The 27,454-nt window shown below is 58.7% G+C and overlaps 2 protein-coding genes across 16 annotated transcripts in view; both read left to right on the forward strand.

Annotated features, from left to right (window-relative positions):
- NFKBIB (NFKB inhibitor beta) overlaps positions 1-27,454 on the forward strand; it is a 1,076,695-nt gene that overhangs the window by 893,096 nt on the left and 156,145 nt on the right. The gene's annotated exons all lie outside the window — the stretch shown is intronic.
- ACTN4 (actinin alpha 4) overlaps positions 1-27,454 on the forward strand; it is a 72,086-nt gene that overhangs the window by 35,123 nt on the left and 9,509 nt on the right. For 3 of the 15 annotated variants that reach the window (XM_084960539.1, XM_084960541.1, XM_084960544.1), the window contains exons 2-13: positions 10,311-10,425; positions 10,592-10,711; positions 14,067-14,153; positions 14,928-15,015; positions 16,595-16,673; positions 16,990-17,071; positions 17,806-17,891; positions 19,108-19,193; positions 21,439-21,517; positions 22,219-22,311; positions 24,288-24,518; positions 24,972-25,119. In XM_084960539.1, coding sequence (XP_084816665.1) covers positions 22,282-22,311; positions 24,288-24,518; positions 24,972-25,119 — 409 coding nt within the window. In that variant the 5' untranslated portion in view covers positions 10,311-10,425; positions 10,592-10,711; positions 14,067-14,153; ... (5 more) ...; positions 21,439-21,517; positions 22,219-22,281. The remainder of the gene's footprint in view (positions 1-10,310; positions 10,426-10,591; positions 10,712-14,066; positions 14,154-14,927; positions 15,016-16,594; positions 16,674-16,989; positions 17,072-17,805; positions 17,892-19,107; positions 19,194-21,438; positions 21,518-22,218; positions 22,312-24,287; positions 24,519-24,971; positions 25,120-27,454) is intronic. The other 12 variants (XM_084960536.1, XM_084960537.1, XM_084960538.1 and 9 more) reach the window with 4 other exon arrangements.

The following is a 27,454-nucleotide window of genomic DNA, read 5'->3' on the forward strand; positions in this document are numbered from 1 at the left end:
GTAATGAACACGACTAGTGTCCATGAGGACGCCGGTTCGATCCCTGGCCTCGCTCAGTGGGTTAAGGATCTGGCATTGCTGTGAGCTGTGGTGTAGGTTGCAGACGTGGCTCGGATCCTGCATTGCTGTGGCTGTGGTGTAGGCCAGCAGTTGCAGTTCCAATTCAACCACTAGCCTGGGAACCATATGCCGCGGCTGTGGCCCTTAAAACAAAACAAAACAACTACAAACACAACGAGATACCACCTCACAAGTGTTGTCGAGGATGTGGGGAAATTAGAATCATCATACCTTGCCAGTGGCGGTGTACAGTGGTGCCGCCGGTTTGGAAAACAGTCCGACATTTCCTCAAATGATTAAACGTGGACTTACCACGTGACCCAGCAGGTACACTCCTAGGACTAGAAACATATATCTACACAGAAATTCGCACATAGATGTTTGTAGCAGCATTCCTCCTGATAGCGGATGTGTACAACAGCAGAGGTAGAAATAACCCACGTGTCCATCAGCTTATGAACGAATGAACAAAAGGTGGTGTGTCCATTCAGTGGAGCCCCCAGTGAAAAGGAATGAGGCACTGACACATGCTGCAGTGTGGTTGAACCTTGCAACACACTAAATGAAAAAAGCCAGACCAAAGGGCCACATACTGTATGATTCTGTTCATGTGAAATGTCCAGATAAGGCAAATCTATGGAGACTGATGGTAGGTCAGTGGTTGTCAGGGGCTGGGGAGGCGTGATGAAAATTTTCTGGAATCGGATAGTGGTGATAGTTTTTCAATCTTGTGGATATGCTAAAACTCACTGACTTTTTCGGGGGGGAGGGAATCTTTTTTTAGGGCCGTACCAGCGGCATATGGAGGTTCCCAGACTAGGGGTCCAATTGGAGCTATAGCTGCCGGCCTACGCCACAGCCACAGCATTGCAGGATCTGAGCCCCCTCTGCCACCTACACCACAGCTCACAGCAATGCCAGATCCTTAACAGCCCACTGAGCAAGGCTAGGGATCGAACCTGCGTCCTCATGGATGCTAGTCAGATTTGTTTCCACTGAGCCATGACGGGAACTCCAGAAACTCACTCACTTTTATGCTTTAAAGGGGTGAATTTTATGGTAAGTGAATTATAATCCAATTTTAAAAATTGATTTTCCAAACTATGCACATGATTAAAAAGAGTACAGGCGTTCCTGTGATCCACCTACTCTACTTCTATGTTGTGTTAATTATCTATTGCTGCATAACAAATGGCCTTTTCAGAGCTTAATGGCTTAAAGCAGTAAATATTAGTGAGAGAAAAAAAAATGCAAACGAACCAGGAAAGGTCCTGGGTAATTCTCTTGTAAAGCCAGGGTTGTGAACTGCTAGATTGGAAGAATCTCTGGATGCAAGAAGAGGCAGATCTGATTATCATATTCCTTTATTCATTTGGTTGTCCAGTGGCCAGGCTGAGGGAGGGGAGGTTTGGAGGGAAGACTGCTTTGTGTCAGCCCCCAGAAAGCAGCCAGCAACTTGGCAAATCCTAGGGTGCAGGTCTCGCCTCACCAGCTGCAGTGCTGATAGCAGCAGTGGCACCTCCTGGAACCGGAGTTCTAGCGATGAGTAGAACATCTTTTGAGCGCTCACTGTCCACCAGGTGGTGTGTGCACTGCGTTCTGTTTGATCCTGTTGAGTAGACAACTATATCGTGTCTATTGTCCTCATTTTATAGAGGAAGAACATAAAACTTAGAGAGGTCAAGTTCGTTTTCTGTGGTCCCACACACGACATGGCAGAGGGAGGATTTGAACCCACGTTTGTTTAGACGCTTGGAGCACTGCCGTGTTGTCTCTTCCTCACCCTTGCAGACCTTGGCAAATTGATATCTCGATACATGTGTCACTCCTCAGGCTGCCTCCTCCTAGGCCACCCCCTGCTACCCCGCCCTGTCTAGACCCAGCCACGCTTGAACCAGAATCAGGGTCTCTGCAAAGTCCAGTGGCCTCAGGTGCCTGGGCAGGCAGGGCTGCTGAGGGCTCCTCTCTTCCGTGGGAGTGACAAGCTGCTTTTGGAATGTGTGTACGCTCCAGGATTATTTCTGTGAACTCCTAAAAGCAAGCAGTCTAATCCCTAAGTAGGGACCCTCTCGAGTATAAAATGGGATTAGAAACCATGAAGTCCTAAGTGGCTGGACACGAGAAGCCTTACTCCTGTTCCATTCATTCTAGGATTTACTGAGCACCTACTCTGTGCAAGACACCATTCCGGGCAGTGGGTCCCGCAGCTCACGGGACCCTGCTCTCATGGAGCTTTTGTTCCGTGTGGGAGGGAGACCTGTTAAGGACAAAGAGCCTAATTTCTGACAGTAATAAGTGCAGTGACTAAACAAAGCAGAGGAAAGTGATAGGGAACAGTCGGGAAGGCGACATCTGAGGGAAGTCCTGAGTGATGAGAACCAACCAGCCTGGGGGGAACCAGAAAAAACATCTTTGGCCAGCGTTCCTCATGGGGAAGGAAGGGACTGCACCCCAAATGCGGCCTGTTGCAGTAGCAACATACATAGCTGTCTGGCACCTTGCAGGGGATTGGCCAAGGTGGGAATGTTGGGTCCTGGGAGGGGTCGTGGGGGAAAGAGTGGTTTCTGGGTGGACACGCGGGACCTTTGGAATGCTCACTGCTCCACTCTGCAATGTTTATACCTCTCCTCCGTCTGAGAAGTCAGGGCTTCTTCATGTGGGCCGAGAAAACTCCGAATAAGGCAACCGTCAGGCCAGGACATAAGAAAGCAGCATTCCATATTTCTCTGTAATTGCTTTCAAATAAGGTTCTGTTGTCTCGGGGCAGGCACACACAGCATGCCCGCTCTGCCCGCAGCTGGATAAGGAGTTGGGTCCTGGACAGGCAGTCGATGTGTCACCATACTGCTGTCGCCAGCTCTGATGACCCACGGCAACAGGGCTGTCTGAGGCCCATGTTGCTGCACCTGTCCAAATTGCGATCAAGTCATTATATCTGGTTCGTTTTCTCTTCTCTCACCTTGGTCCCTGGTTTTTATCTTCCTCAGAATCTGGTAAAGGCAATGAATCTTCAAAAAAGCACTCACGAGGGAGTTCCTGTTGTGGCTCAGGCATTAACAAACCCAACTAGCATCCATGAGGATTTGGGTTCGATCCCTGGTCTCACCCAGTGGATTAAGGATCCAGTGTTGCCGTGAACTGTGGTGTAGGTCACAGATGCAGCTCGGATCTGACGTCGCTGTGGCTGTGGCATAGGCTGGCGGCTACAACTCTGATTTGACTCCTAGCCTGGGAACCTCCATGTGCTGTGGATGCGGCCCTAAAAAGACCAAAAAAAAAGAAGCACTCTAGGAGCTCCCATTGTGGTGTAGCAGTAACCAGGAGGATGTGGGTTTGATCCCTGGCCTCACTTGGTGGGTTAAGGATCCAGTGTCGCCATGGGCTGTGGTGTAGGTTGCAGATGTGCGTGTGGCTGGGGCATTAGGCTGGCAGCTCAGCTCTGATTCAACCACTAGCCTGGGAACTTCCATATGCCATGGGAAGCACTCACATGTATGATCTCAAAATGTTCTAGAGGCTTCACGTACTTCCTGGATGGAGCCAGGCAGATGTTGCCAGGGCGATCACCTTTTTGGCCTGGGCCACTGGTAACCCAGATTCCTGAAGGCTTAGCCATCAGATGCTGAAAGCGCCTTTATAGTAGGTGTTGAAGCCCAGGGGCCGGGGGAGCAGTCTCTGCTTTCAGGAACTGAGGTGCTCCACTGGGGCCAGGTCTTGCCTGAGGCCTGGCAGAAGTCTGGCAGATGCGCGATAAGGAGGGTGGATGCCTACCTTAGGAATAAATAGCTGTCTGTCCCCTGTGTCCAAGCCCCGGACACCCTTCCTGAGGTCCTGTGGAAGCAGGAGCCATGGGCAGCGTCAGAGGCCACAGCAGGCAAGGTGGGCGTTCAGGAGGAGGGCCGGCCTCCCCCTCAAAGCAGCTGATGCCCCATCGGAGCGGCAAACCCTACACGGTATTGCAGAGACGAGGTTTGAAAACTCCCACCCCCTAGACCACCCTGTCTTGCCTCCAAGTACCCTGGGGGAGTTTGCTGTGGCCCATTATCCCAGGCAACCCAGGGCTGGGGGAAACAAGCAGCTGGTCCTTCTGGGTCAGACCGCTCGCCCGAGCCGGCCTGCTAAGGGGGTGGGCCTTGTCCACAGCGGAAGGCGGGGGATGAGCAGGAGGCAGCGAACGGTTTTTCCTAAAGTCTTGTCCAACGTGGAGTCAATGGAATCCACATGTGAGCATCTGCTGGCAGGTAGGAAGAGCGGAGCCCACAAACCCTGGTCCAGGAGCCTTGGCCAGTGCCAGTAACCGGAGCCAGCAGGCTCGCTCTGCCTGGGCTCTCGGGTGAGCCTGTTTTTAGTCCAAACGGACTTTGCAAGAGACTCGCTTGAGTCTGCATTTAGTGGAATTCCAGCTTCCAACCAACATTTCCCTCCCCGCCACCCCCTCCAGTATTAAGAACATGCTGTGTAACACGTAGTCGTTGAGAAGAAAAGGAAAGGAAAGTTTTTTCAGCCGGGTTAGCCGCATCCCGCCAGGATCCTTCCTTTCTTCCAGCCCTTGCCACCACTCTGCCCACTGGAGCACCACCCGGTCGCCCTGTGTCCTTGGACATGTTTGTTTCTCACTCTTCCTTGGTGACTGCCCCAGAGTCAAGAGGGCCTGTTACCTCTTTGGGTTGAGGGGGGAGTCATCAATGAATGGCTCATTAAAGCCCACTGCTGCCACATTCCTGGTCGCTTAGGTCACCTCCCGAACAATATCCATCATTCACTCACCCAGCCGCCCCACATCCTGGCAACTGGGAGGGGTCCCTGTGACACAGGAAGGACTTTATGACCAGTGATGCTAGACCGTGCACCCCTCCTCCAACACACAGTGACAAAGCAGAAACAGCTTGGCCTTGGGGGGTGGGCGCCTCTGGGGCTTGTCGTCCCTAGGGCACCACAGGGAGTGGTGACAGTGGGTCCCAAATAAAGCTACAGGCTCGTCTTCTTCCACCCCCAACCACCACCACCCCCTCACCCCCTGTGCTGTTTTAACAACCAGAATCTCCAGCAGGCACCGTGTGCAGAGGCCAAGTTCTGAAGGCTTTTCTCTGTGGTTTCTTTTCACATGTGTTCTCAAAGGCAGACAAGTCCACATCCCTCCTTCCTCCCTAGAGAGGTCAAGGGCTGGGTGCAGGCTCCCTTCGCATGACAGCAGGACCACCGTTGGCACCACTAGCCTGGACGCACGCTGGGCTCAGGCCACCCTTGACGAAGCAGACAGGCGTTCGGGGGCACAGCCCTGCCTGCCTCGCTTTGGGAGCTCTCTTCCAGCCTGGGGACTGAGGGGGGGCCGGGGCCCGCCTTGACTCGGTTCTATGGGCTCTGCTTTGCCAGGCCAGTAGGTAGCATTCTGCTCTGAGGCGTGAGTGGCTGCCCTGTGTGTGTGTTTATTAGCTCTGTGACCTTGGGCAAGTCACTTTCACCTCTCCCTGCCTCAATTTTCTCATCTGTAAAAAGGCAATGCTGCTATCTCAAGAGCCGGGGGTTGGAGATTTGGAAGAGTTGCCATGTATAATGGTAAGAGCTGGCAATCAGCTGCTGCTGCCCCCATCAGAATGTAAATTCCAAGTCGGTGCCCCCTGCCTCACAGGGGCTCCAGGTCGGGATTTGTCAGCCTGGTGAATGCACAGAGCACCTCGTAGGGGAGGCGCCAGGGCCACGGCCACCATTTAGTCAGTGCTGCCCCGGAAAGCCATCCTGACACCAAAACCCAGAAGAGCTGGAGCTGCTCTCTGCCCTTCCCTCCTCTCACAGAGGGCCGGTGGCTCGGGACCCTCCCAAATGAAATCGAAGCCTTGTTTGCTTTTCTCCGTCACAACAGTCGGCATCCCCGACACAGCTCCTCTGTGCCAGGCTTCCTCCTCCTGCCAGGCTTCCCTCGGGGGCTCTTCACCCTCTCGTCTTTTCTCCTGGTCACCACACATTGACCCTTGCCCCCCTCGGCTCCATCCCTACAGAGCAGCAGCCTCTTGAAGGCCCCGGGAGGTTGGCCCTGCCAGCCTCACAGCACAACCTGCTCCCCAGACTCCCTGCCTCTCTCCCGCCGGGCTCTGTCCTCCCCGCCAGAGGGCCTGCGGGCCGCTCCCCTCCTCTGGAAGTCTCTCCGCTTTTAGTCTTGCTCCTTCTCCACAGGGACACTTCCCCGTCTGCCCTGCTACTAGTCAGGAGCTGTTCCCCAGCATCCCGAACACTGCTCAGCCCCGTCGCTGGGGGTGGCAGGGAGGAGGGCAAGTGCAGGATGGTACCTCTGAGCGTGGCTGCCTGGCTGCCTGGCTGCCTGGCTGCCGGAGCCAGAGTACCCGGCCTTCCATCTGGCTCTAACTTTCCAGGTCCCGGTGGACAAGTCATGTCACCTGTCAGACCCTGCCTTGGTTTCCTCATCTGTAAAAGGGGGGCAGAAATAGCAACTCCCCCCCAAGGTGGCCGTGCATAGCCATGTGAAGGAAAGACGTTAGCACATGCCCAAGTGCCTCAAGCGGTCGTGTCTCCTGTGGTTGTTACTGTTATGCTTTTCCTCAGGGCATCCTTCCCCACCTGAGTAGTTGCTTAATGAGCTCGATCTTCTCCCCCGTCAGACTGGGCGCTCCTGAGAACGCAGCCTGGGCCCGCTTTGCTCACCACTGTGGATTCAGCACCAGGCCGGGCCCCGAGTCGGCATACAGCAGGTGCATGTCACCGGAGCGTCTGTGTCCCACCCCACAGTGGCTTGGGCATCGCAGAGCCCGTGGGACCTATCGTGCCTGGGCAGTCAGGCTCCGTAGCTCATGCCCTGAGGGATCTGCACAGTGGAGGGGTGCAGCGGGCCCACGAGGCCTCCATCTATAGAAACCGCCCTCCACGCCTCCCACCCCGCACAGCTCAGTCTAAAGCGGGTAGGGAGAGGGAGTGAATAGGCAGAATGTTATTTTTGTAACCAAGTAGAAGCAGCTATGAATTTTTAATGTCCCGTTCGAACTCCAGCTCCTACTCACCAGTCATGCCGCCTGGAGAAGTGCTGTGTGCGTGGTAGCCTCGTGACAAGTGCTCCCCTTGCCCCAAGCTCAGGGCGCTGGGAGTCTCTCCTATCTTCCAGGAGGAGAAAGCAGGGCCACGAGGGCCATGGAGTGAGGGTCAGAGGCCTGGCGGCGGCAGGGTTCCCATGGAGTGTCTGTCGGGTTCAGGAGGAGGCTTTTCCTCCCCACTCTCCCCACGCACTTGCTCTGTGCTCTGCTTGTGCCTCTGCCTGCCTCCCGCTGGGGAGATGCGCTCAGGGCAGAGCTACCATCTATTTAAAAACAGTCTTTTCCTTGACGTCTGTATAACACTGAATACTTTACTCTGTGCCAGGCACACTCATAAGTGATTTACTTGCATTGTTTTGTTTAATCTTCATTTAAGAGGGGAGATTATTAGAGTTCCCTGGTGGCTTAGCAGTTAGGAATTTGGCGTTGTCACTGCTATGGCATGGGTTCAATCCCTGGCCCAGGAACTTCCTATGTGCCACAGGCGCAGCCAAAAAAAAGTGGGATTATTATCTCTATTTCATCAACGAGGACCCTGGGGCTCATTGCTCGCCCAAGGTGACTCCGCTAGCAGGTGACCTCATGGCCAAGGCAAGATTTGAGTCCAGATCTGTGTGAGCCCCAAGGCAGAGCTCTCCTTTCCTGCTGAGAAGGTGAGCAAAGGTGCGGGGATGGGGCGCATGTGTTGCAGGGTGGGCAGTGCTGTGACCTTGTGACCTTGAGAGGGTCCGAACAAAAGAAAGAACTCCTGGCAGCGGGGCGTGGGCCATTGCAGAGAGACAGGATGCGGTGGACACGGCGGTGCAGGCGGGGGCACACACGTGCACACGCTCAGTCCATCTCGCTTTTGCCAAGCTCTGTGCCGATGTTTTAAAGCATTTCCCCCATTTGCCCACAGCACATACAGGAGGTAGACTCTGCTGGGTCCATCCTGTGGAGATGGAAGGTGAGGCGTCAGGAGTCCAGGTCACTTGGTTGGAAACCAGAAGAAATAAGCCGTGAGGCTAGCATTCTGTGCCCCTTCAGAGCAGGCAGCTGTACTACGCGCCCAGCCCTACCTGCAGGCCAGGCGCCTGGGTCTCGGCCCAGCAGCCCTGCAGCAGCAGGGGGCTCGCCCTCTGGGAGCTGCCCTGTTGCAGCCACAGTCGTGGGATGTGCTGGGCCACTGGGTTGGCCAGTAGCATCTTTGAGGCACACGTAAGAGCGGAGGCCCAGCATCCCCTGCCCCAGCCTGGCCGCTGTGCGTTTAGGCCTTCTAAAGATGCGTGTGACCTGACACGGAAGGCCTGCGTGCCTGGGGCACACACACATGCACAGAGCATCCAGTAAGACCCAGCCCGACTGGAGAATGCTGTCACAGAGGTGTGAGGGCTGGGTGTGGTGGCAAGGGTGTGCAGGGGGGCAGAGAACTGCATGTACTGGGCACCCGCCACATGCTTTACAGGCTTTGTTGCCTCGAACCCTCACACTGACCATGACCTAGGTGATGTCTTCGTCTACAGAGGAGGAGACGAACGTCGGGAAGGTTGGGTAACTTGCCCGCTTGAGTGGTGTAACCAGCAGTCTGGCCTTGGTCTGTCTTGAGCGCAGAGGGGAAGGAGTGGGGAGGAGTGGGGAGCCCAGCTCGTGCATCCCTTGATGAGAACCCGCTCCCGGCCAGAGCCCACAGCAGCTCAAGGTTGCAAGGAGGCAGAAGGTGACAGCTAACTGTTCAGAGGACAGAGGGAACAGTGCCGTGAGCATCGGCACAGAGGGCCACCGGGGCCGGATGGGTGAGGGCAGGGCTGTCAGCGCGGGCGTCCCAGAGGAGCCGCCCCCCACACTGAGGGGTGGATAGGTGCCAGCTGACGCAAGGCAGAAGCAGGCAAAGGCCCCCTTAGCTGAGGAAGCGGCCTCAGGTGGGGTGTCAGTCTCCACGGTGGAGGAGCTCATCCCCCAGTTGGCAGTAGCTGGTGAGGGCCCTGCCCGGCCCACGGTCCCACCCTCGCCCTTTGGGTTTGGAAGGAAGCCTCGCCGCGTGGTGTAGCATATTAATTAGGCAGCTTCTTTGTCTGGGAGGGGCTTTGTGTTGAGTCTCTGAATGAGCACGACTGGTGACAGTTGTCAAAACACATGGTGCTTGGCCAGAGGTTCCTTGGAAGCCCCTCGCCCCCCACATGGCCTCTGCTCTTGCGCAGTCCTGGCTGTCGGCCCACATCCACCCTGGGCCTTTGGATTGCGGGGCGGGGTTGGGGGTGCTCCCGTGAGAAACAGGCGTGGGCTTTTTCCCAGACCCTGCTGCAGAGGCTGCGTGGGCCGGTCTCCCCGGAAGGTGTCTGGGCACGTCCACGTTAACTGATGTGACGCGCTTCCCTGGTGCTGATGCCCGATAAGTTGCCCCAGCCAGCAGGGGGCTGAGGCCCGTCACTGCCTGACGGCCCGTGCCCTGGACTCGGTGTTGTGTGCTCTGGTTCAGGGTTCAGGCCTCGCCACCTGAAAACGCCCTTTCACCTTCCAATGTCCACACGCCCCGTGATCCTCAGACGTTCCTTCCCCCTGGTGGCGGTGGGTGCCCGCCTCCCACGTGCCTTCCCGCCCCTCTGAAATACACTGGGTCTTAAGGGTGGCGTGTGCCGTGCTCTCCAGAGAAACAGAGGGCGCAGAGGCTCTGTGCTCCCAGCCTTTGAGGGAGGCATTGCTGCTGGGCTACCCACAGCTCAGAGAGAGACTGGCTTGAGAAAGTCTTGACTTTACAGGAGGTTTATTTTACACTTGCTTTCCTGTACCAGTGATGGGGAAACTGCAGCCCCTACCTGGGGGGTGCAGGGGAGGGGGGCACGCAGGGACCCCTCCTCTGCTCTGCCCACCCAGGGAACTGGAGGGCGGGTGCATCTGTCCGTGAGAGCAGGGTCCCTGCCTTTTATCTCCACACGGGGGCGGGGCGGGGGGCTGGCTCGGTCAACACCGCTGTCTGAGCCCTGGGCCAGGTGTGGTGGAGCCAGCCATTCACCACCCAGCTCACCAAGTGGTGGTCTGCAAGCTACGCTGAGGCGCCGTTTCCTCGGGTCCCCCTGCCTGCGTCATAAAGATCAGCAGTAGTGCAGATGGAGGACGGGCCCCATGGTGACCGTGTGGTCGCAGGGGCAGGGCTACAGTCCGGGCCTTTTGCTCGAGAGCTCTGACGCCCACACTGACCCCCCCCAACCCCCCAACTCTGTTCTGCCTCCACAGACCTTCACAGCCTGGTGCAACTCCCACCTGCGCAAGGCCGGCACGCAGATCGAGAACATCGACGAGGACTTCCGAGACGGGCTCAAGCTCATGCTTCTCCTGGAGGTCATTTCCGGTGAGGCTCCCCTCCCGTGGGGTCCAGCCCACCCCTGGACACTGCCTGCCCCGCTGTCCCCTTGCTGCTGGGGGAGAGTGAGGCCTTTCCTGGTGTGGGCATTGACTGGTTCTGGGGAGCAGTGGGTCCTAAAGCTTCTCTCCTTCTCTTGGCGTTGGGCCCACAGGGGAGCGGTTACCTAAGCCAGAGCGGGGCAAGATGAGGGTGCATAAGATCAACAATGTGAACAAGGCACTGGACTTCATCGCCAGCAAAGGAGTCAAGCTGGTCTCCATCGGGGCAGAAGGTGAGCTTGGCTGGGGCCCAACCTCTGCCTTCTGAACAGAGGTGGTGGTGGTGGTAGAGAGAGCACCAGGGGTGCTTAAAGCCCAGCTGTACCCAGCAGCCACCACGGTGACTGCCTTCGATGTGACCTGGGGCACAGGGAGGGGAATAGCCTCGCCTCGGACCCTGGACACCCCCACTCGCCCTCCTGGTGCTGGGCCTGAGGGACATGTGGCTGACATCTCTCTGAGCCAGGAGTACGTTTGCCCCAAGGCCTTGCCCGTTGTGTGTGGGCAGGAAGGGGTCGGCGGGGGAAGGCCGCTGGAGGCCCTGTGTCAGGGCTCTGGGCAGGGAGTGTAAGTCCGAAGGCCAGTGACCAGACAGACGTTGCTGTTTGTCCTCACGGCCTGGGAGAGTGTGGCCTCCTGACTGATACTCGGGATCCTTCTGAGCCCCGTGCAGAGACCCAGGCCTGCGACCCTTCGTTCCAGTGGCAGGGTCTTGTCCTGAGCTCACAGGCGCCTTTGGAGACCAGGCGAGGCCGGATGGAGCCCAGCAGCTCGCCGTCAGCCTGGGCTCAGGCTTCTGCTCATTAGCTAGAGCAGGGTTTCCTTTGCCCTGACATCCATGTTGTCCCAGCTTTTAGAAAAACAAAGAAAACTAATTGCTGTTAATGACAGGGCTCTGAGAGTTTGGCCAGGACTCTGGGCCAGAACACAGACCGCTCCAAGGCCCTGCCCCCGCGGGGCCCTCTCCAGGGAGGGGTGCCAAGCCCCGAATGCCACGGTCGAGGTGGTTGGTGTTTGTTTAAAAAAAAAAAAAAAACCAAATTCAGTCGGGCCCCGAGATTTTCTGTCCTTGTGTGGATCTTTCCTCCTGGCTCCCCGCCAGCCTTCTGCTTCTCACAGCTGCATTTATTTTGCTCAAAATGCTAGCCTGTAAATACAGAAAGGGTTAGAAGAGAGACCCGTGGCAGTCATCAGTTTTCCTTTGGAGAAAGACCCAGTCTAAAAAGGTTCTCTGTTCACACCCAAGCTGCTTCACTCCCAGAACCTGCGGCGGTCAGGCCTTGGGGGGACAGCCGACTGGCAACGCCCCAAGGGACACCTGAGAGCCAGTCCCACCCCGCCCGTCTCTCTGTCCCTCCACGCCACCCAGACAGTCGCAGGAGCAGGGCTTCCTCGTGGGGGCTGTGGAGGGGACGGGAGTCAGAGGCACAGCTGCAGGGCCGAGAAGCAGCTGGTAGATGTGTCATGAGAGCGGCCGTCTTCCTTCTCTCACAGGGCTCTCTGAGCCCTCCGTGTCCAGCTTGCTCCTGGCACCGGCTGGGTAAGGGCGCTGTGGCTTCCTCTAGATTGCGCCCGGCCCCACACCTGGGGTGCCTGGCCCTCGGGGGGGACGCAGCATGGATTGCCTGAACGAATCACTGACCTCGCCTCGTGCTGGGAAGTGTTGGCCTGGTTTCTGGGTGTGGGCTTCTCCACCTGGGAAAGAGCCGGACAGACATTCTTCCCCTGCCTTGGGGCAGCTGGCTATGCATGCTTCCTCCTCATGCTGAAACCCTCAATCCGAAAGCTGCCATCGGCCCTCTGCCCGTGGCTTCACCATGGGGAGCTGCTTTGGTGGCTAAAAAGGCCCTGCCCTCTCCTGGCGCGCATGTCCTCAGGGGAGGTTGGGCCCCATCCGCTGGGGGACACTTGTACCTCCTTCCCGAATCAAGCCCACCTAGAGGAGTCCCCATTGTGACTCAGCAGTAACAAACCCAACTAGTATCCATGAGGACGCCAGGCTCGATCCCTGGCCTCGCTCAGTGGGTTAAGGATCCGGTGTTGCCGTGAGCTGTGGTGTCGGTCACATTCGCAGCTCAGATCCCACATTGCTGTGGCTGCGCTGGAGGCCGGCAGCTATAGCTCTGATTCGACCCCTACCCTGGGAACCTCCATATGTCCCAGGTGCTATCCTAAAAGTCAAAAAGAAAACCAAACAAAAAAAGCCCACTTAGCATTTTCCATTCTCCGGGCCAGTGAGCAAGGCCTCCTGAAGTGTCCTTCTGTTCTCCCCGCCCTCTCCCCTCCCGTGTGGGAGACGCTTGGGGGCGGGAGACCTTAGAGACTGCCAAAAGCTCTCCAGGCCATTGGGCTCCGGGGCCAGGCCATGGGCACGCAGTTCTCACCAGGCAGTCGGCACATGGTGCCTGGGTGCTACAGGGATGGTTTTTCTCTATGTTGCTGAAGCTGAGGAATGTGTGGTCCAAACCCTTTCTCTCAATGCCAGAAGTTTGGGAGAGTCGTTGGTTTTTAGTTAAGAAGGCATTTCACTCGGAGTTCTCTGGTTAAGTGTTCCATGTTGTCATGCTGTGGATTGGGTCATTGCTGTGGCACGGGTTCGATCCCTGGCCTGGGAAGTTTTGAATGCCACAGTTAATAGCCAAAAAATAAATTAATGAATAAATAAGAAGGCACGCGCTTAGCAGCTGGACCTTGTGTCCCTACTCTGCTTCCTGCCACACCGTGTCTTCTCAAGGCCCAGGGCCAGGTCCCAGGAATACAGTGGTGCTCAGAAGGCAGACAGTGAACGAGCCCACCAGCCAGCACCTAGCAGTGTGTGAGGGGACGAGCAGGGTGCTGGGGAGAGGGGGCCTGAGACGGTCAGGGAAGCCATTCTGGGAGGTGGCGTCTAAGCAGAGGCTTATAAGATGAGAAGAACCAGCCATCTAAGATGGGGGTCGAGGGGTGCCCTTTGCAGGGGGCAGAAGGTATGAGATCCTTAAAGCAAGAGAGGACACAGCTAGAGAATGCCGGGGAGGGAATGGGCCGGGTCACGCAGGGTAGGCCCTGTAAGCCGGACTGCAGAGTACAGGCTTGGTTTTAAGCGTCGTGGGGCTTTAAGCAGACGAGTGACACAAATCTGATGCACCTGTTAAAGCAACCACCCTGGCTGCTGTGTGGGGTGGACCTCAGGGCAGGTGGAGGAGGCAGCACATCGAGATCTGGCGGGGACAACGGGGGCTTGGGCGACGGTGGCAGCAGTGGGGGGACAAACCCTTAAAGGTGTGACAGAGGCTGGAAACACAGGCCCAGTGCCTGGGACAAGCCTCAGGGCGGAGCAGTCCTTTGAGCTGAGTCACGGGGCTGAGCTGCCCTGTTGAGAAGAGGCTCGCTTAGCCGAGAACACGTGTGCAGGAGGCTGAAGGTGCTGAGCCGCAGAAGGCTTCTGGGACATCAGGGCCATTCAGGGGACATCCTCTCCCAGAGAGGATTGCAGAGGACAGGCCTGGGCAGCTCTGCCCAGAGCTGGAGTTGGTCTCTAGGCAGACTGGGGAGTGTCGCCCTGGCTCTACCCGCCTCCTCACCCTCTGCCCCTTTCCCCGCGGGCAGAGATCGTGGACGGCAACGCAAAGATGACGCTGGGCATGATCTGGACCATCATCCTCAGGTTCGCCATCCAGGACATCTCCGTGGAGGGTAAGAGCCGAGAGCCGGCTGGCTGGCAAAGCACAGCCTTTCCTCCCCACCCGAACTCGGGGCACTGAGATGAGGATTTCGGGCATTTTTGTCTTCATGCTTCAAGCGCATTCCTGTTTCCAGGCATCACTGACAGGGCTTGGCCCTCCCAGAAGTGGTTAGCGGAGGTGCTAGCCCAGGCTCCCTACTGCAGCCACCTAGCTCTGGTTCCCCCCAGAGCACCTTGGCTCCCTCAGCCTCCATCTCAGTGGAGCCTCACGCCACCCTTGTTGGGCGGGCACCATTGGTCCCATTTGACAGTCAGTGAACCAGAGTCACAGAGCAAACTCATGATAGTCCCAGGCCTTGTTCTCCTGGGCAGCAGTGCCTGCGTTTCCACTTGATCTCCCACCCTCAGGCCTGGGTCAGCACCCCACTTCCTCAAGGTTGCGGCCAGATCTGGAGACCCTCTGCAGGGCCCGGCAAAGTGGCAGAAGCTGGCATTGCGGGCTTGTTTGGCAGTGTATCCTGGCAGCTAGAGGCACAGGCTTTGTGGTCAGAGAGACAGCACAGGTTCAGGCCCTGCTGCGGTTCTGTCCCTGATGCTTCCGGGGTGGCCCAGGGCTGTGCGTGCCCGCCGTGTCTGCCATGGGCACTGCTGCGCTTCTCTTTCTCTGGGGCCCTCTCCCCAGCTTCTCTCTGCCCCTTATGCCCGAGCTAGAGGCGCGGTCCAACTGGACTGGGTTCTGAGTGTTTGGTTTTGAGCCAGCACTCCCTGTCCTCATGTGTTCGCAGAGACCTCTGCCAAGGAGGGGCTCCTCCTCTGGTGCCAGCGGAAGACGGCCCCGTACAAGAACGTCAATGTGCAGAACTTCCACATCAGGTGAGCGCCCGCTGCCCCCAGGACCGGGAGTGCTGTCTTCCCACCTGACCTCCTTGCCCCTGATTTCGCTGTGGTCTGTGAGGTGCCGGCCCTCGGGGGGGCCCCTCCCCCTCCACTGGCCCCCAGGAGCCCCTTGCAAGGTCCCTGAGTCCTCTTGGGGTGAGGGGGTGGCAGTCACCTCACCGTCCTGGGCTAAAGGCATGAAGGCCCTGCCCTCTGGCAGGCCTTGTAGAATCTTCTTCCTCCCCAAGTGAGGTAGCTCAGAAGCAACCACAAAGCCCTTCCTTTATTTTGACCTCTCAGGGGGCCCCGTCCTTTAGAGGTGTGAGTGCATTTAGCGTTGGGAAAATGTGCCCTGTGTCCACTAGAGGAAGAAGACTCGGCCTGCCACGCATCTGCTCTCCCTCGGGTCGGGTGGAGCCGAGCGTGTTCACCAGGCGAGCGTGGTCAGTGCCATGTTGAGATCTGGGAGCAGGGCAAGGCCTGGGGGTTAGGAGTGCAGGCTTTGGGGATCCGGTGGGGCTCTGTGACTTCACCCCTCTGCTCTCCTTCCGGGGTGGATGGACGGGGGAGAGGCCACACATGAGAATAAAGAATGGGGCTTCATGGGATCCACAGAGGTCCTGCTGTGTCCCCAGGCTCCCTGGGGCCCTGGCACTGGGCGTTGGGGAGCATTGTGCTCTGCCATTAATAGCCTGTGGTCCCTCCCTTGATCTACTCTGTGTGTCTTCTTCCTTTTCCTGCCACCAACTGGCTGGTCCTCTGCCCTTCTCATTCATATATTTATTCAATCACTGAATATCCATGGGGTGCCTGCTCCATGCCAAGGGTGGGGTCCAGCAGCACCAAAATAAAGTCCCTGCCTTGGGAAGCTTTCCCTGTAGCAGGGGGTCTGGTCATTGACGGAGGCGCGGCGAGACCCACATCGAGGTGTCAGGTAGTGAGGAGGCGTCAGAGACGACAGATAGGCCGGGGCCGTGGAACGCCACCGAGAAGAGGGCCATGGTCAGGGGGTCTTTCTGAGGAGGTGTCATTAAGCTTGACCCCGAAAGGGCCAGCCCTTAGAGCATCTCGGGGACCAGTCTGGCCTGTGCCCAGCTGTCACCTTCCTCTGATTAGAGCCCCTCAGGCCAAGCCACACCCTGGCATTGAGCCGGCCCATGGTCAGGTCAGCCAAGGTGCAGAGGACCCACAGCGCAGGCCCCGGCCTCCCGCAGTGGCCCGTCCAGCTCAGGGGGCCACCCACATGGAGCGCTCAGCAGGGCATGGCTGCCCTGGTACCAAGCAGTTGGCAGGCACTACTCACGTGTCAGGAGTCGGCCTGAGCCTGACGTTTGCTTATGCCCCCTCCCGTCAGCCCAGTGAAGCGTGGGCCTTGTGGGTCTCCTCATCTCACAGAGGTGGAAACTGAGGTAGCAGGAGGTCATTGGACTTGCCCAAGGCCGCACCGACCGCAGTGCCAGACAAACATGCTAAACCACCCCCCAAGGGCGTTGATCCTTCCTGTGCGCGCCCTGGCCCGCAGTGCGCCTGTGACAGTGGGAGGCTGTCCTCCTAATCTCGGCTTTTCTATCCACAGCTGGAAGGACGGGCTCGCCTTCAATGCCCTGATCCACCGGCACAGACCAGAGCTGATCGAATATGACAAGCTGAGAAAGGTATGTGTCTCGCGCTCCCCTGGGGGGGCCCCCAGACACCCCGAGTCTGCCCCTGTCTCCAGGCCACTTCCCCCAAGCCCCTCCTTCACTGGCACCCAGAGCTGGACGCTGCTCAGATGGGCAGACAGGGAGAGCCTTGTGCCAGCTGTCACCAGACCCCAGCCCGGGGAAGCTGAGTCTCTCCTCCTTGCTCCCCTTGGGGACTGTCCCTACCCCCTCTGTGTGCATTGCAACCGCCCGGGGTTGTTTGAGGGCCCGGCCAGCCTGTGCAGCCTGCCCCCTGACTGAGTTTCCTCCCCCCCCCCCCCCCCCCCAGGACGACCCCGTCACCAACCTGAACAATGCCTTCGAAGTGGCTGAGAAGTACCTAGACATCCCCAAGATGCTGGATGCGGAGGGTAAGTCCATCCCTTGTGTTCAGGCAGCACCCTGTTTTGTGGGCATGATTTGTGGTAACCAGGAAGCTGGCAGGGCCCGCCAGAATGTCTGAATGAGTCCACCTGAAGTGGGGACCCTGGTGTCACCCAGGGAGCCAGTGCGGGAGCAGCCTGAGCAGGCCGGACAGGGATGGAGAAGGGTCCTTGAGGAGGACCAGCTCTCAGGGGCTGCCTCCCAGGCCTGGGCCCAGGTGCCAGACAGAGCCCTGCCTGAGGGGTCCCCCTCCTCCCTCAGGAGGGGCGAGCGAGCCTGGCTCCCGCGAATAACCAAGGCCCCTGCCCTCCCTGCCTGCCACAGGCCGAGTCCGGAGCCTGCCACAGCAGAGTGTTTCTTCCTCCCCCGGCTTTGCTCTGTTTCCCAGCCACGCACCTCCCCCCCGGCCAGGACCCTTGCCTCTGGCCTCTGGCCTCTGGCAGCTCTTGGGGTGGACCGTCCAGCGGCCCCTCGAGACTATTCTCTGAGAGAGGAAGTGGCCTCGACTTAATCCATTTCCCACAGCCTTGGCCTTTCCAGTGACCATGGTGGGGGGCAAGGGTGTGGCCAAGCCCACTGGAGTCACCAAGGGTCGCTGAATCCACTCCGAGGGTCCTTCTCCCAGGATGGCTGCGGCCTTGGGAGCCGGCGGATCCCGGTGAGCGACCGCCCCTTCCCCCCGCCCCTGCTTGGGCGGTTTAACCTTGTGGTTCACTTGCAGACATCGTGAACACGGCCCGGCCCGACGAGAAGGCCATAATGACCTATGTGTCCAGCTTCTACCATGCCTTTTCGGGAGCGCAGAAGGTACCAGCGGGGCCAGGCAGGCCCACCTCGCCGCCACTGCCCACAGCCGCTGCTGCCTCTCGCCTTCCATGCTCACCTCATTTCTCTTGCAGACGGCAGTGGCCTCTCTCCGACTGGAAGCTACCCCCCGACTCCTTGGCATCACTGCCCACTTAGCCCTTACAGTATCTATCAAGTGTCTGATCTGTGCCAGGCCCCGTTCCAGGCACTGAGGGTACAGTCAGGGACTGAGTCAGGCAAGGTCCCTGCTCCCTCGGAGCTGACATTCGCATGGGCAAGACAGCCGACGGGCGTGCCCACAGATGAAGTAATCTCATGTGATAAGTGCAGTAGAGGACGCGGGACAGGATGGTGGCATAGGGATGCATGGGGGCTGCTTTAGCTGGGGCAGCAGGGGAGGCATGATGAGCAGGAGCCGCCAGATGAAGATCTGCAGGGAAAGCGTTCCAGGTAGAGGGTAGAGCAAGTGCAAAGGCCCTGTGGAATGAATCGGTGTGGCTTATTCAGGGAATAGCTGGAGAAGAATGGGACAGGAAAATGACGTCGGAGAAGGTGACAGGGCCAGACCATGGGGGGCCATTGTAGTCTGGGGTCGGAAGTTTGGGTTCTGTCCCATCAGGGGTTTGTGCTAAGGTGGTAGGTGGTCATACAGGACATGATCTTACTCATGTTTTCAAAAAGATCAGATAAGTTCCCGTCATGGCACTGTGGAAACGACTAGGAACCATGAGGTTTCGGGTTCGATCTCTGGCCTCGCTCAGTGGGTTAGAGATCCAGCATTGCCTCGAGCTGCAGTGTAGGTCACAGACGTGGCTCGGATCTGGCATTGCCACGGCTATGGTGTAGGCCGGCAGCTACAGCTCCAATTTGACCCCTAGCCTGGGAACCTCCATATACCATGGATGCAGCCCTAAAAAGACAAAAAAAAAAAAAAAAAAAAAGATAGCATCTGATCCCTCCAGCCTAAAACGAGCCCAGAGGGCTGGTGTGTCACAAGTTCAGGCCTGGTTAGAAAAGGCATCCATTTCATTCAGACCTTCCCCTCCCCTCTGCAAAACCTCGGCCAGAGGTGCCCACCCAGGCCGGAGCCGGGGTCTGGCTTCCAGTCCAGAGCAAGCGCTATTCCTCCCGCATGAGCCTGGGGCCTGGCCTCAGCCGCCCTCCTGCATCTTTCACTCTCTCCTGCCTCTCTCTCTCTCTCTCTCTCTCTGCGCAGATATTGTAGGCACTCTGAGGCCAGATGAGAAAGCCATCATGACTTACGTGTCCTGCTTCTACCACGCTTTCTCGGGGGCTCAAAAGGTGAGCTGGGGCAGGAGCACCCCTCACTGCTGTGGCTAGAGACTTGCCCTCGTCATCCCTTGCCCCCCCCCCCATGTCCCATCCCCCGCTGTGGCTGGAGCCCTGGCCCGGATGGCAGGTTTCCTGTGAGCTGGGCGGTGGCATCCCAGTTTCTCAGACAAGGCAGTTGAATCCCAGCATCACCTTAGATGTCAGAGCTGCCGTTGGGGCCTCTGCCCTGCCCTACCTGCCCATGATCCGCCCAGCTGCCTTCTCACTGCACTGGCTGGGTCCTCCCCTGCCCCTCACTGCCGCGCCTTCCCCTCCCACATGGCCCAGGAAAGGCCCCTCTGTGAGCCTGCTGACCCGGATCATGGGCCCCTGTCCCCAGCAGCCCTGCTGTCACAGACAGGGCAGTCAGAAGCAACTGTTCCCTGTCGTGGCCTCCCTGACCTTACACCACCTGGCACCGCCCCTGCCAGGGGCCCTCTGCTTCCACAGGACAGCGCCCAGCTGCCCCTGGGGAGGGAGGCCCATGTGGAGGCCCAGACACTTGTGTCCACACCACTCGCTCCTTGGTGTCTGCTGTTGGTCAGCACTGGTCTGGCCAGCGCTGTAGTCCCAGCCGCTTGATTTTGTGTCCCAGTTGGCAGTCGGCAGGCAGGAGAAAAAGAAGAGATGAGCTCTCGTTGATTGAGCATTTACTGCAGGCCAGGGACTCCTCCGAGGACCCCGCGCACACAGGCTCTCTAAGTGTCCTGTACACACTCCCGGAGGGTGGGTGCCGTTATCCCCGCTTAGAAGAGGAGGAGATGGAAGTCACAGGACAGGGACTTCAGTGCTGCCTCCTTCGGAGCCCCAGGTCCAGCAGGGGCCTTCCCATGGGCGGTCTGCCTGAGCCCCTGCTCTACCCCCTCTTGGCGGCGTGACCTCCGATAAGTCACTTCACCTCTGTTCTCCTGCCTGTGAAACAGGGAGCAGATGAGTGAGCGCCCATCTCAGGATGGTGCTGAGAATAAAATGAGCTCACGCAGGTACAGGGCCTTGGGCCAGTGCCTGGCCCCCGAAAGCGCTCCGCACACAGCCTGGCCTTGGCGCCTAATCCTACTCATCGTGGCACTTCCCTTCCACCTGCTCAGCATGTGGTTTGGCATGTTCCGCTGGGGGTGCAGACAGGGCGAATGAGGGGACCCCTCACCCCAGCGGGAAGGCAGGGTAGGGGTGGGCAGTGATGGGAGAGTCCTCACCACCAAGCCCAGCTAACAGCACATGCACGTGGGGCTCACCCCTCTGCCCTTGTCGCCCGCCAGGCGCTTTCTCCCTGCCCAGCTGCTCCTATGCTCAGAGCTGGACTTGGTGTGAGGAACCAGAGGCCTAGAGGCATTTGTGGGAGGGGATCCTGGCAGGAAAGCCCAGGTCAGAGCGTGTGGGAGCTTTTGAGGCAGCTGGGCCCCTCTCGGGAGCGAGGAAGTAAAGGCCAGCCTCTCGGGAGCTGCCCACCACCACTGGGATGTGCAGGGCCCAGCCTGCGTTTACGTCTCAGGACAGCCTTGTCATGCTTTTCTTATTGCTGCTGTCTCTCCCCCAGAGGCTCCCCTAGTCTCTGGGTTTTGTTTAGTTTTGTGACTGCGAGGGCAGCCCTAGACCTAGCACCGAGTATGCACGTTCTCTCCTGATGGCTTGCTTCCGGTCACGAAAGCATCTGCTCCTTGTTCTTGGCGCACTCATTCATTCAGCAGCTCTGAGTGTCGCACACACGCCCAGTCCTGAGCTGGGTGCCAGGGATTCAGTGGTGAAACAGAACCCTTCTGACCAGCAGCCAGCACCTTCGTGGGTCTGCACAGGGGCTGGAGCTGAGCTTGGGGGTGCCAGTTGTCCCTCCAGGTTAGAGGTCAGGGACTAATGTCTGTCCCCCCCACCCCTGCAAGCTGCGACTTTGGCTCTGCTTCCTGCACTCACTCAGGGCTGGTGTTCATTGGCCAAGGCTCTGTGAGCCTCACCTTTGAGGAGCACTGCCTGGGGCCGTTGGTGTGTGTCCTGCAGCATGAGGCAGGGGGTTGTGTGTGCGTGTGCACATGTGTGTGTGTGTGTGTGTGCGCGCACACGTATACCAACCTCAGCTGGCCCCCCCCCGCTCACCTCCCTGCCTGTCCCCGGAGCAGCGAGCAGCGTGTGGAAGGGAGAGGCTGGGCCCCAGTGCCCGCCGCCCACCGGCGGGTCTGGAGCCGTCCCCAAGCCGCTGTTTTCCTTCCCCACCACTCGGTAGACCCTCCTCACTATTTCTGTTCCTGTTCTGTTGCCGTTTCAACTCTTCTTCCCTGGACCTTTTCTGTGCTTCCTGAAAGGTACCTGGTCTGTGTGGCACCCGCACCCTCCTTGTCCCTCCTTGCATTTCCCCCCAGCAGGACATAGCATCCTGCAGTTGTCCTGCAGTTCTGGGCAGAGACTCGTCACTGGCTCCACTGCTCCCTACTCTCCAGAGCCCCGGCTCCCTCCACCCCATGAATTGAGGCCCCCAGCCAGTGAGCTGTTGGCGCCCTCCTCCGGGGGGGAGGTTAGGAAGGGGCCAGGCTGCTCTGCCACCAGGCTTCTGGGGTGGGGGGGGCACCAGTATCTGCCCCCACCCACCCCACAGCTCTCTGGCACCTGGCCTTCCCACCGTCCACCCTCCCCTTCCAGGGCCTGGCCTAGCCAAGAGCCCTGCCAGCCTCAACCAGCCCTCCCCCTTGTGGGCCTGGGAGTCCATTTCCCCCATAGCGAACGGGCTCCCCAACCCCCTTCAGCACCTCTAGGGTCTGGGCCAAGAGAAACCAGGGCCCAGCTACCTGCAGGGTAGGGACCTTGGCAGCAAGGTTTGGGGACCCTGGCAAGCCCTGTCCGACGCAGCCACTTAGGGCCCCATCTTGCTGGAGCTGTGCTTCTTCTTCTTCCCTCCTTGGGGAGCTCTGTGTGGGCCACGGGTGGCCAGCTTTCTGGGGATGAGCCTGTCAGGAGGGAGGGTCAGCAGCCCCCAGGCAGCCCTGACTGTGTGCCTCCCCCGCCCCAGGCCGAGACCGCCGCCAACCGGATCTGCAAGGTGCTGGCTGTCAATCAGGAGAACGAGCACCTGATGGAAGATTATGAGAGGCTGGCCAGCGATGTGAGTGTGCCGCTCACCCCTGCCCTGGTGGCCCCGCCAGAGCTGAAGGGCTAGGCCACCCCTTGCTACGCTCTGCCAAAGGTCATGTGATACCTGCAGCAGGGAGAGCAGGGGTGGCAGCAAGATTGTCTAGAAAAGGTCGTAGAGTTACAGACTGGAATTTGACCACGTCAGCATGTGACCTTCTGGGTTGATTTTACAAGGGTAAGGGCCAGGCGGTGTCAACTGTGCTAGCCGGCCCCGGGCTCTCGAGCTTGGGTTCCTCCAGACGTACTCAAAGCCCGAGTTTCCTGAATACCCTACTGCTTTAGAGTCAACTGGGGAACTTTTAAAAAAATTCCTGTTCCCATGCCCGGCCCGTGGAGAGACATGCCGTAGGGTAGAGAGAGAGACCCAAGAGCTGATTCGACAGCAGCCAGGACAGCAGCTTGTCGCAGTGGGCCCCATGCAAGCCCTTCATGAGCCCCAGCTGCTGTCTCCATAACAGCCTTGTGAGGGGGCAGCTCATGGCACCTCCTTTTCCAAGTGAGGAAACAGGGCTAGCGAGAGTCAGGCCCAAGTCCCCTGTCCCTCAGCTGCTGGGGGAGAGATTCAAACCCCGGAAGCCCCACTCCAGAACCTGAACCCCAAACATCCACTGGGGATGTGGGTGTTTAGTGCATCGCGAGTCTCCTCTTTATTTTTTTAATTGTTTTAATTTTTAAAAATTCTTGGAGAGTTCCCATTGTGGTTCAGTGGAAACGAACCTGACTAGCATCCATGAGAAAGCAGGTTTGATCCCTAGCCTCACTCAGGGATCAGTGGGTTAACGGTCCAGCGTTGCCATGAACTGTGTGTAGGTCGCAGATGCGGCCCAGATCTGGCGTGGCTGTGGCTGTGGCCTAGGCCAGGGGCTGTAGCGCCAATTTGACCCCTAGCCTGGGAACTCCCATTTGCCACAATTGCGGCCCTAAAACGCAAAAAAAATTAATAATAATAATAATTAAAACATTTAAGCTCCCCAAGAGTAAGAGTTTGGCTGTTCTTCTAAATCAGTGATTCCAAGACTTGAAGATTTCACAGACCAGGAAAATTTGGGAAAATATTTGACAGCCATTTCCTACAATGGCAAACTTTATATTTTGCCAAGTTAAGGATATTTCAAAAAGAAAGGCTGCCGTCTGTTACCACCACCATTTCTAACACCTGGGAAAGGCTGAAAGGTTGTGTGTGAGAGTCTCAGCCCTTCCCAAGAGGGCAGTGGCTCCGGGCACCGTGATGCGGACACACGCGGAGACCATTGTCCTTGGTTTTTCTCATCTTGCCAGAGGTTGGCATTTGGGAACCACTTTTCCAGGCCTATCAATGCTGGACAATAACCAGTTTTACTCTCCTAGGGTTATTCTAGAATGTCCAGTTGATTGGCTTCTTTGTACCTTGTCCTCCTTCAAAAACAGGAGGGGGTCATACAAATACAGATTACTTTCTTTTTCAATTGTACTTCCTCGTTGTGTCTCAGGCCCCGTGCATGGTACTCACCACCCTGCAATGAGCCGGGTGCATGGCGGGCCCTGCCCTTGAGCCGCTTAGGGTCAGTGGACAGGACGCAGTGAGGCTCACAGACAGCGCTGAGCTCAGCGGACATGGCGCCAGCAGGCCCTTGGAGGGATGTGATGGGGGAGGCCACCCATGAGGGGCGTTGGATTGAGGCTGTGCTGCTTAGACGAGGAAAAGGAAGACCAGGAGCAGAGGCAGGACCAGGAAGTGGCCAGAAAGCAGCACCGTGGTTTGGAGGGGCCGCACGTTCCCAGAGTTCCCAGCCATGGGTTTCCCAGGCAAAGTCAGCCTTGGGGGGCAGCAGGGCTGATTCCCCAGGATGGGGCCCTTAAAGAGCCAGGTCCCACATGCCTGTGAGCAGGGCGAGGGGCAGGCAGTGGCACTGTCAGTGCTCGGAGGGTCCCCTGCAAAGGCCGCCATGACTTTCCACGGGCCCACAGCTCCTGGAGTGGATCCGGCGCACCATCCCTTGGCTGGAGGACCGCGTGCCCCAGAAGACCATCCAGGAGATGCAGCAGAAGCTGGAGGACTTCCGCGACTACCGGCGTGTCCACAAACCGCCTAAGGTGCAAGAGAAGTGCCAGCTGGAGATCAATTTCAACACGCTGCAGACCAAGCTGCGCCTCAGCAACCGGCCCGCCTTCATGCCCTCCGAGGGCAAGATGGTCTCGGTGAGTGGTGGGGATGGGCCAGGGCCCAGGAAGCGTGTGGACCCGCGGATTCCCTATGAGGCGCGGGTACCGCCCCCAGGCTTGTTCTTTGGCCAGAATCGTCTTTCTTACCCAGAAGGCACAGCTGCTGAGGTGCAGGGTGTGGTGGGGTGCACTCGGCCACGTTCCTTCTCCCCCGTCACTCCCTAGAGTTTGACACCTGTGCCCAGACCCCACGGTAGTTTGCAAGGGATTGTTTGAATCTGGCCCCTCAGTCGGCTGTGACTCCAGGACCTCCAGGTGCTTGCGGCCCCTTCTCAGGGGCAGGACAGCCTTCAAAAGAGTTGATTGTACCTGCCCCATGCAGGGCCCTGTCTGGGCGTGCAGATACAGCAGAGCAGAGAGCCATCTGAGCCCAGTCCTGCCAGCTGCCCCAGGCCCCCGTGGTAGCCCTGCCCTCTCCTGTCCCCGCAGGACATCAACAATGGCTGGCAGCACCTGGAGCAGGCGGAAAAGGGCTACGAGGAGTGGCTGCTGAATGAGATCCGCAGGCTGGAGCGGCTCGACCACTTGGCAGAGAAGTTCCGGCAGAAGGCCTCCATCCACGAGGCCTGGACTGACGGTAGGGCCCTGCCAACTCCTTCCCTTCCCTCCTCTCCTGTCTCCCAGATGGACACACACACACGCAGCCCCTCCTGCCCCCCTCCCTACCCAGGGTCTGTTTGTCAGGCCCTCTCCCCTGCCACCTGGAGACATGTGTGTGTGTGTCAGAAGTGCCCTTTGGATTCATCCAGCCCCAGGCAGTGAGGAGCACTTTGGGGCCAGGTCCACCTAGACTGCTCTGGCCTCAGCTTACTTGCAGGGGGGGGCCCATCCTGGGTCACTGGAGGCCGGTCATCCAGGAATGCAGCCCAGGCCAGTGACCCTGTCCACTCTGAGGACAGTGCCCCTCTGGCCAGGGTGGGCTGCAGGCGGGCTCTCCCATCCCTGGCAACCTGGGTTCACCCAGGCTGCCATCCGTCTCCTACACCGAAGAGCCCGTGCTGGGGGATCCTCGATGCTGAACATGGCTCCTGGCTCCGCTGCCCGACCTGCAGCTGCCGCTCACCCTTCGGCGAGGCCCTCCCGGGAGCCCTTCCCCACCTCTGCCCTGTCCCGAGCCTCCCCCGAGGAGGCGGCCCCAGGAAGGCCTCTCTCCCAGAAGGGCAGCGGTGACTCCAGTTTCTCGGCAGCTCTGCAGCTGCCTATTCCCTTGGCTGGGAATGTGGAATTCCTTCACGTCCCTGGCCCCCAGTCGGGACCCACAGCATGGTTGCGACTCCAGATCCCAGGGGCCTGAAAGCCTTCGGGAAGCGGCCAGTGCCTGGGAAAGCCGGGAGCCATCCCCGGGACACCCGCCCTCCCGCTTCTGGCTGCCCCCTTCCCGACCCTGTCTCGGCCCTCCCGCCACCACTCTGCTCAGCTCCTTTCCCGAGTCCTCGCCTTGCTCACTGTGGGTTGTCATCCCTCCCACCCTCACCCGTTCCCTGTGAGATCCTCCCTGAGCCCCTGGGGTCTCCTCCAGCCCCCACCCACCCAGCTATTTGATAAGCAGTCCCACCCCGGCTGGCTTGCGAACACACAGCTCTACAGGATCTGCAGTCCTGGGCTGTGTCACCTATGTCTCGGGCCGCAGCCCAGCTAACGTCCTTCTTACATGAGCTCAGGAGGCTGCTTTCCAGCAGCAGCTTCCAGATCGAGAACAGGACCTCACCCCTCCTCTGCCAGGGAGGGGATGCAGAGGACAGGCCAGAAGGCGGGGCGAGCAGGCGGTGGGTGGCCTGGGCCAGGGATGCAGACAGGGCCTCACAGAAACGAAACGGTGCCCACAGGTTCTACCCCCCAGAACGGAGAGAGGGAGGGTTGGCATTTAGTTCTTTTGTTTGTTCTTCAGTCATTCATTCAAAAAACACTCCTTGAGCCTCTTTGCTGTGCTCAGTAGTTTCCCAGGTAGGTGAGGTCCCTGCCCCAGGAACTCACAGGCCAGCAGGTTTGGCATTTCTTGTCAGAGGCCCTTGGACGTATAAGTGGATTTTACAGACTCTGTGTCCGTGATGCTTGGCCAGAGCTGTCCTGTCATCATCCACGTGCTGTATCTCCATCACCCTTTCTTTGAATGTCGTCCCTGTGGATTTCCCTCCTGGGAGCCTCTTATCAGCCCTTCAGCTCCCTGCCACCCCCTACCCAGGGCCCTTGGGACCCTGGGAAGGAAGCCGAGGAGCATGTGCCAACCCAGCAAAGCTCCTTCCTGGGAGGGACTGGCCGGCCTTTACCCGAAGGCATTTGGGGGTGGGCCCAGTCTTTAGCCAGGGCCCAACTGGTTCAGCGGCTTCCACACGTCCCTGCCCCCCGCAACCTCCCTGCAGGCACTTGGGCATCTGGCCCTGCCCCTTGCAACAGCCTGGATCCCCCTGGCAGGCCTGCCCACTCTCTTTCCCAAGACCTGAAGCCTCTTCCTTTGAACCACCCAGTTAGGCAAAACGGGGTCAGAGGCCTCTCGACCCCTCTCCACCCCTGGGAGGTGTAGCAGCCTCCTCCCCTTGGGGCAGGAGAGAGGGTGGGTTGAGCCACCGTTACCCCAGGCCGCTCTCTGGCTGCTCCTCAGCCTGGATCCCAGACAGCCGGGGGCCCCCACTCTTCCTGATCCTTCCCAGGGCAGCCCGGCAGCTCCTTTGCCGAGACTCTGCTGAGGCAGAGAAGTGGCAGCCTGCTCTTTCTGGTTCCCACCCCTGGAGAAAGCACCTGAGGGAAGGGAATTGCGAGCTTGCCTCTGTGGTTGCGTCTGCCACCCCGGGGGCTGGGAAGCAGGGCCCGTCCTTGGGTGGCTGGGGTGCGGATGATACTACTCGTGCTGCCCACCCTTCTTGACGTCACCTCACTGAGGCTTTAGACTAGGGCTGGCGAGGGCCCCATTTTTC

This window comes from Sus scrofa, chromosome 6 (assembly GCF_054392235.1).
Source record: "Sus scrofa isolate SSC_HxYL_T2T_F1_AM1 chromosome 6, Sscrofa_HxYL_maternal_Yorkshire_Landrace_v2.0, whole genome shotgun sequence".
In the NCBI taxonomy this organism is placed as follows: Eukaryota; Metazoa; Chordata; class Mammalia; order Artiodactyla; family Suidae; genus Sus; species Sus scrofa.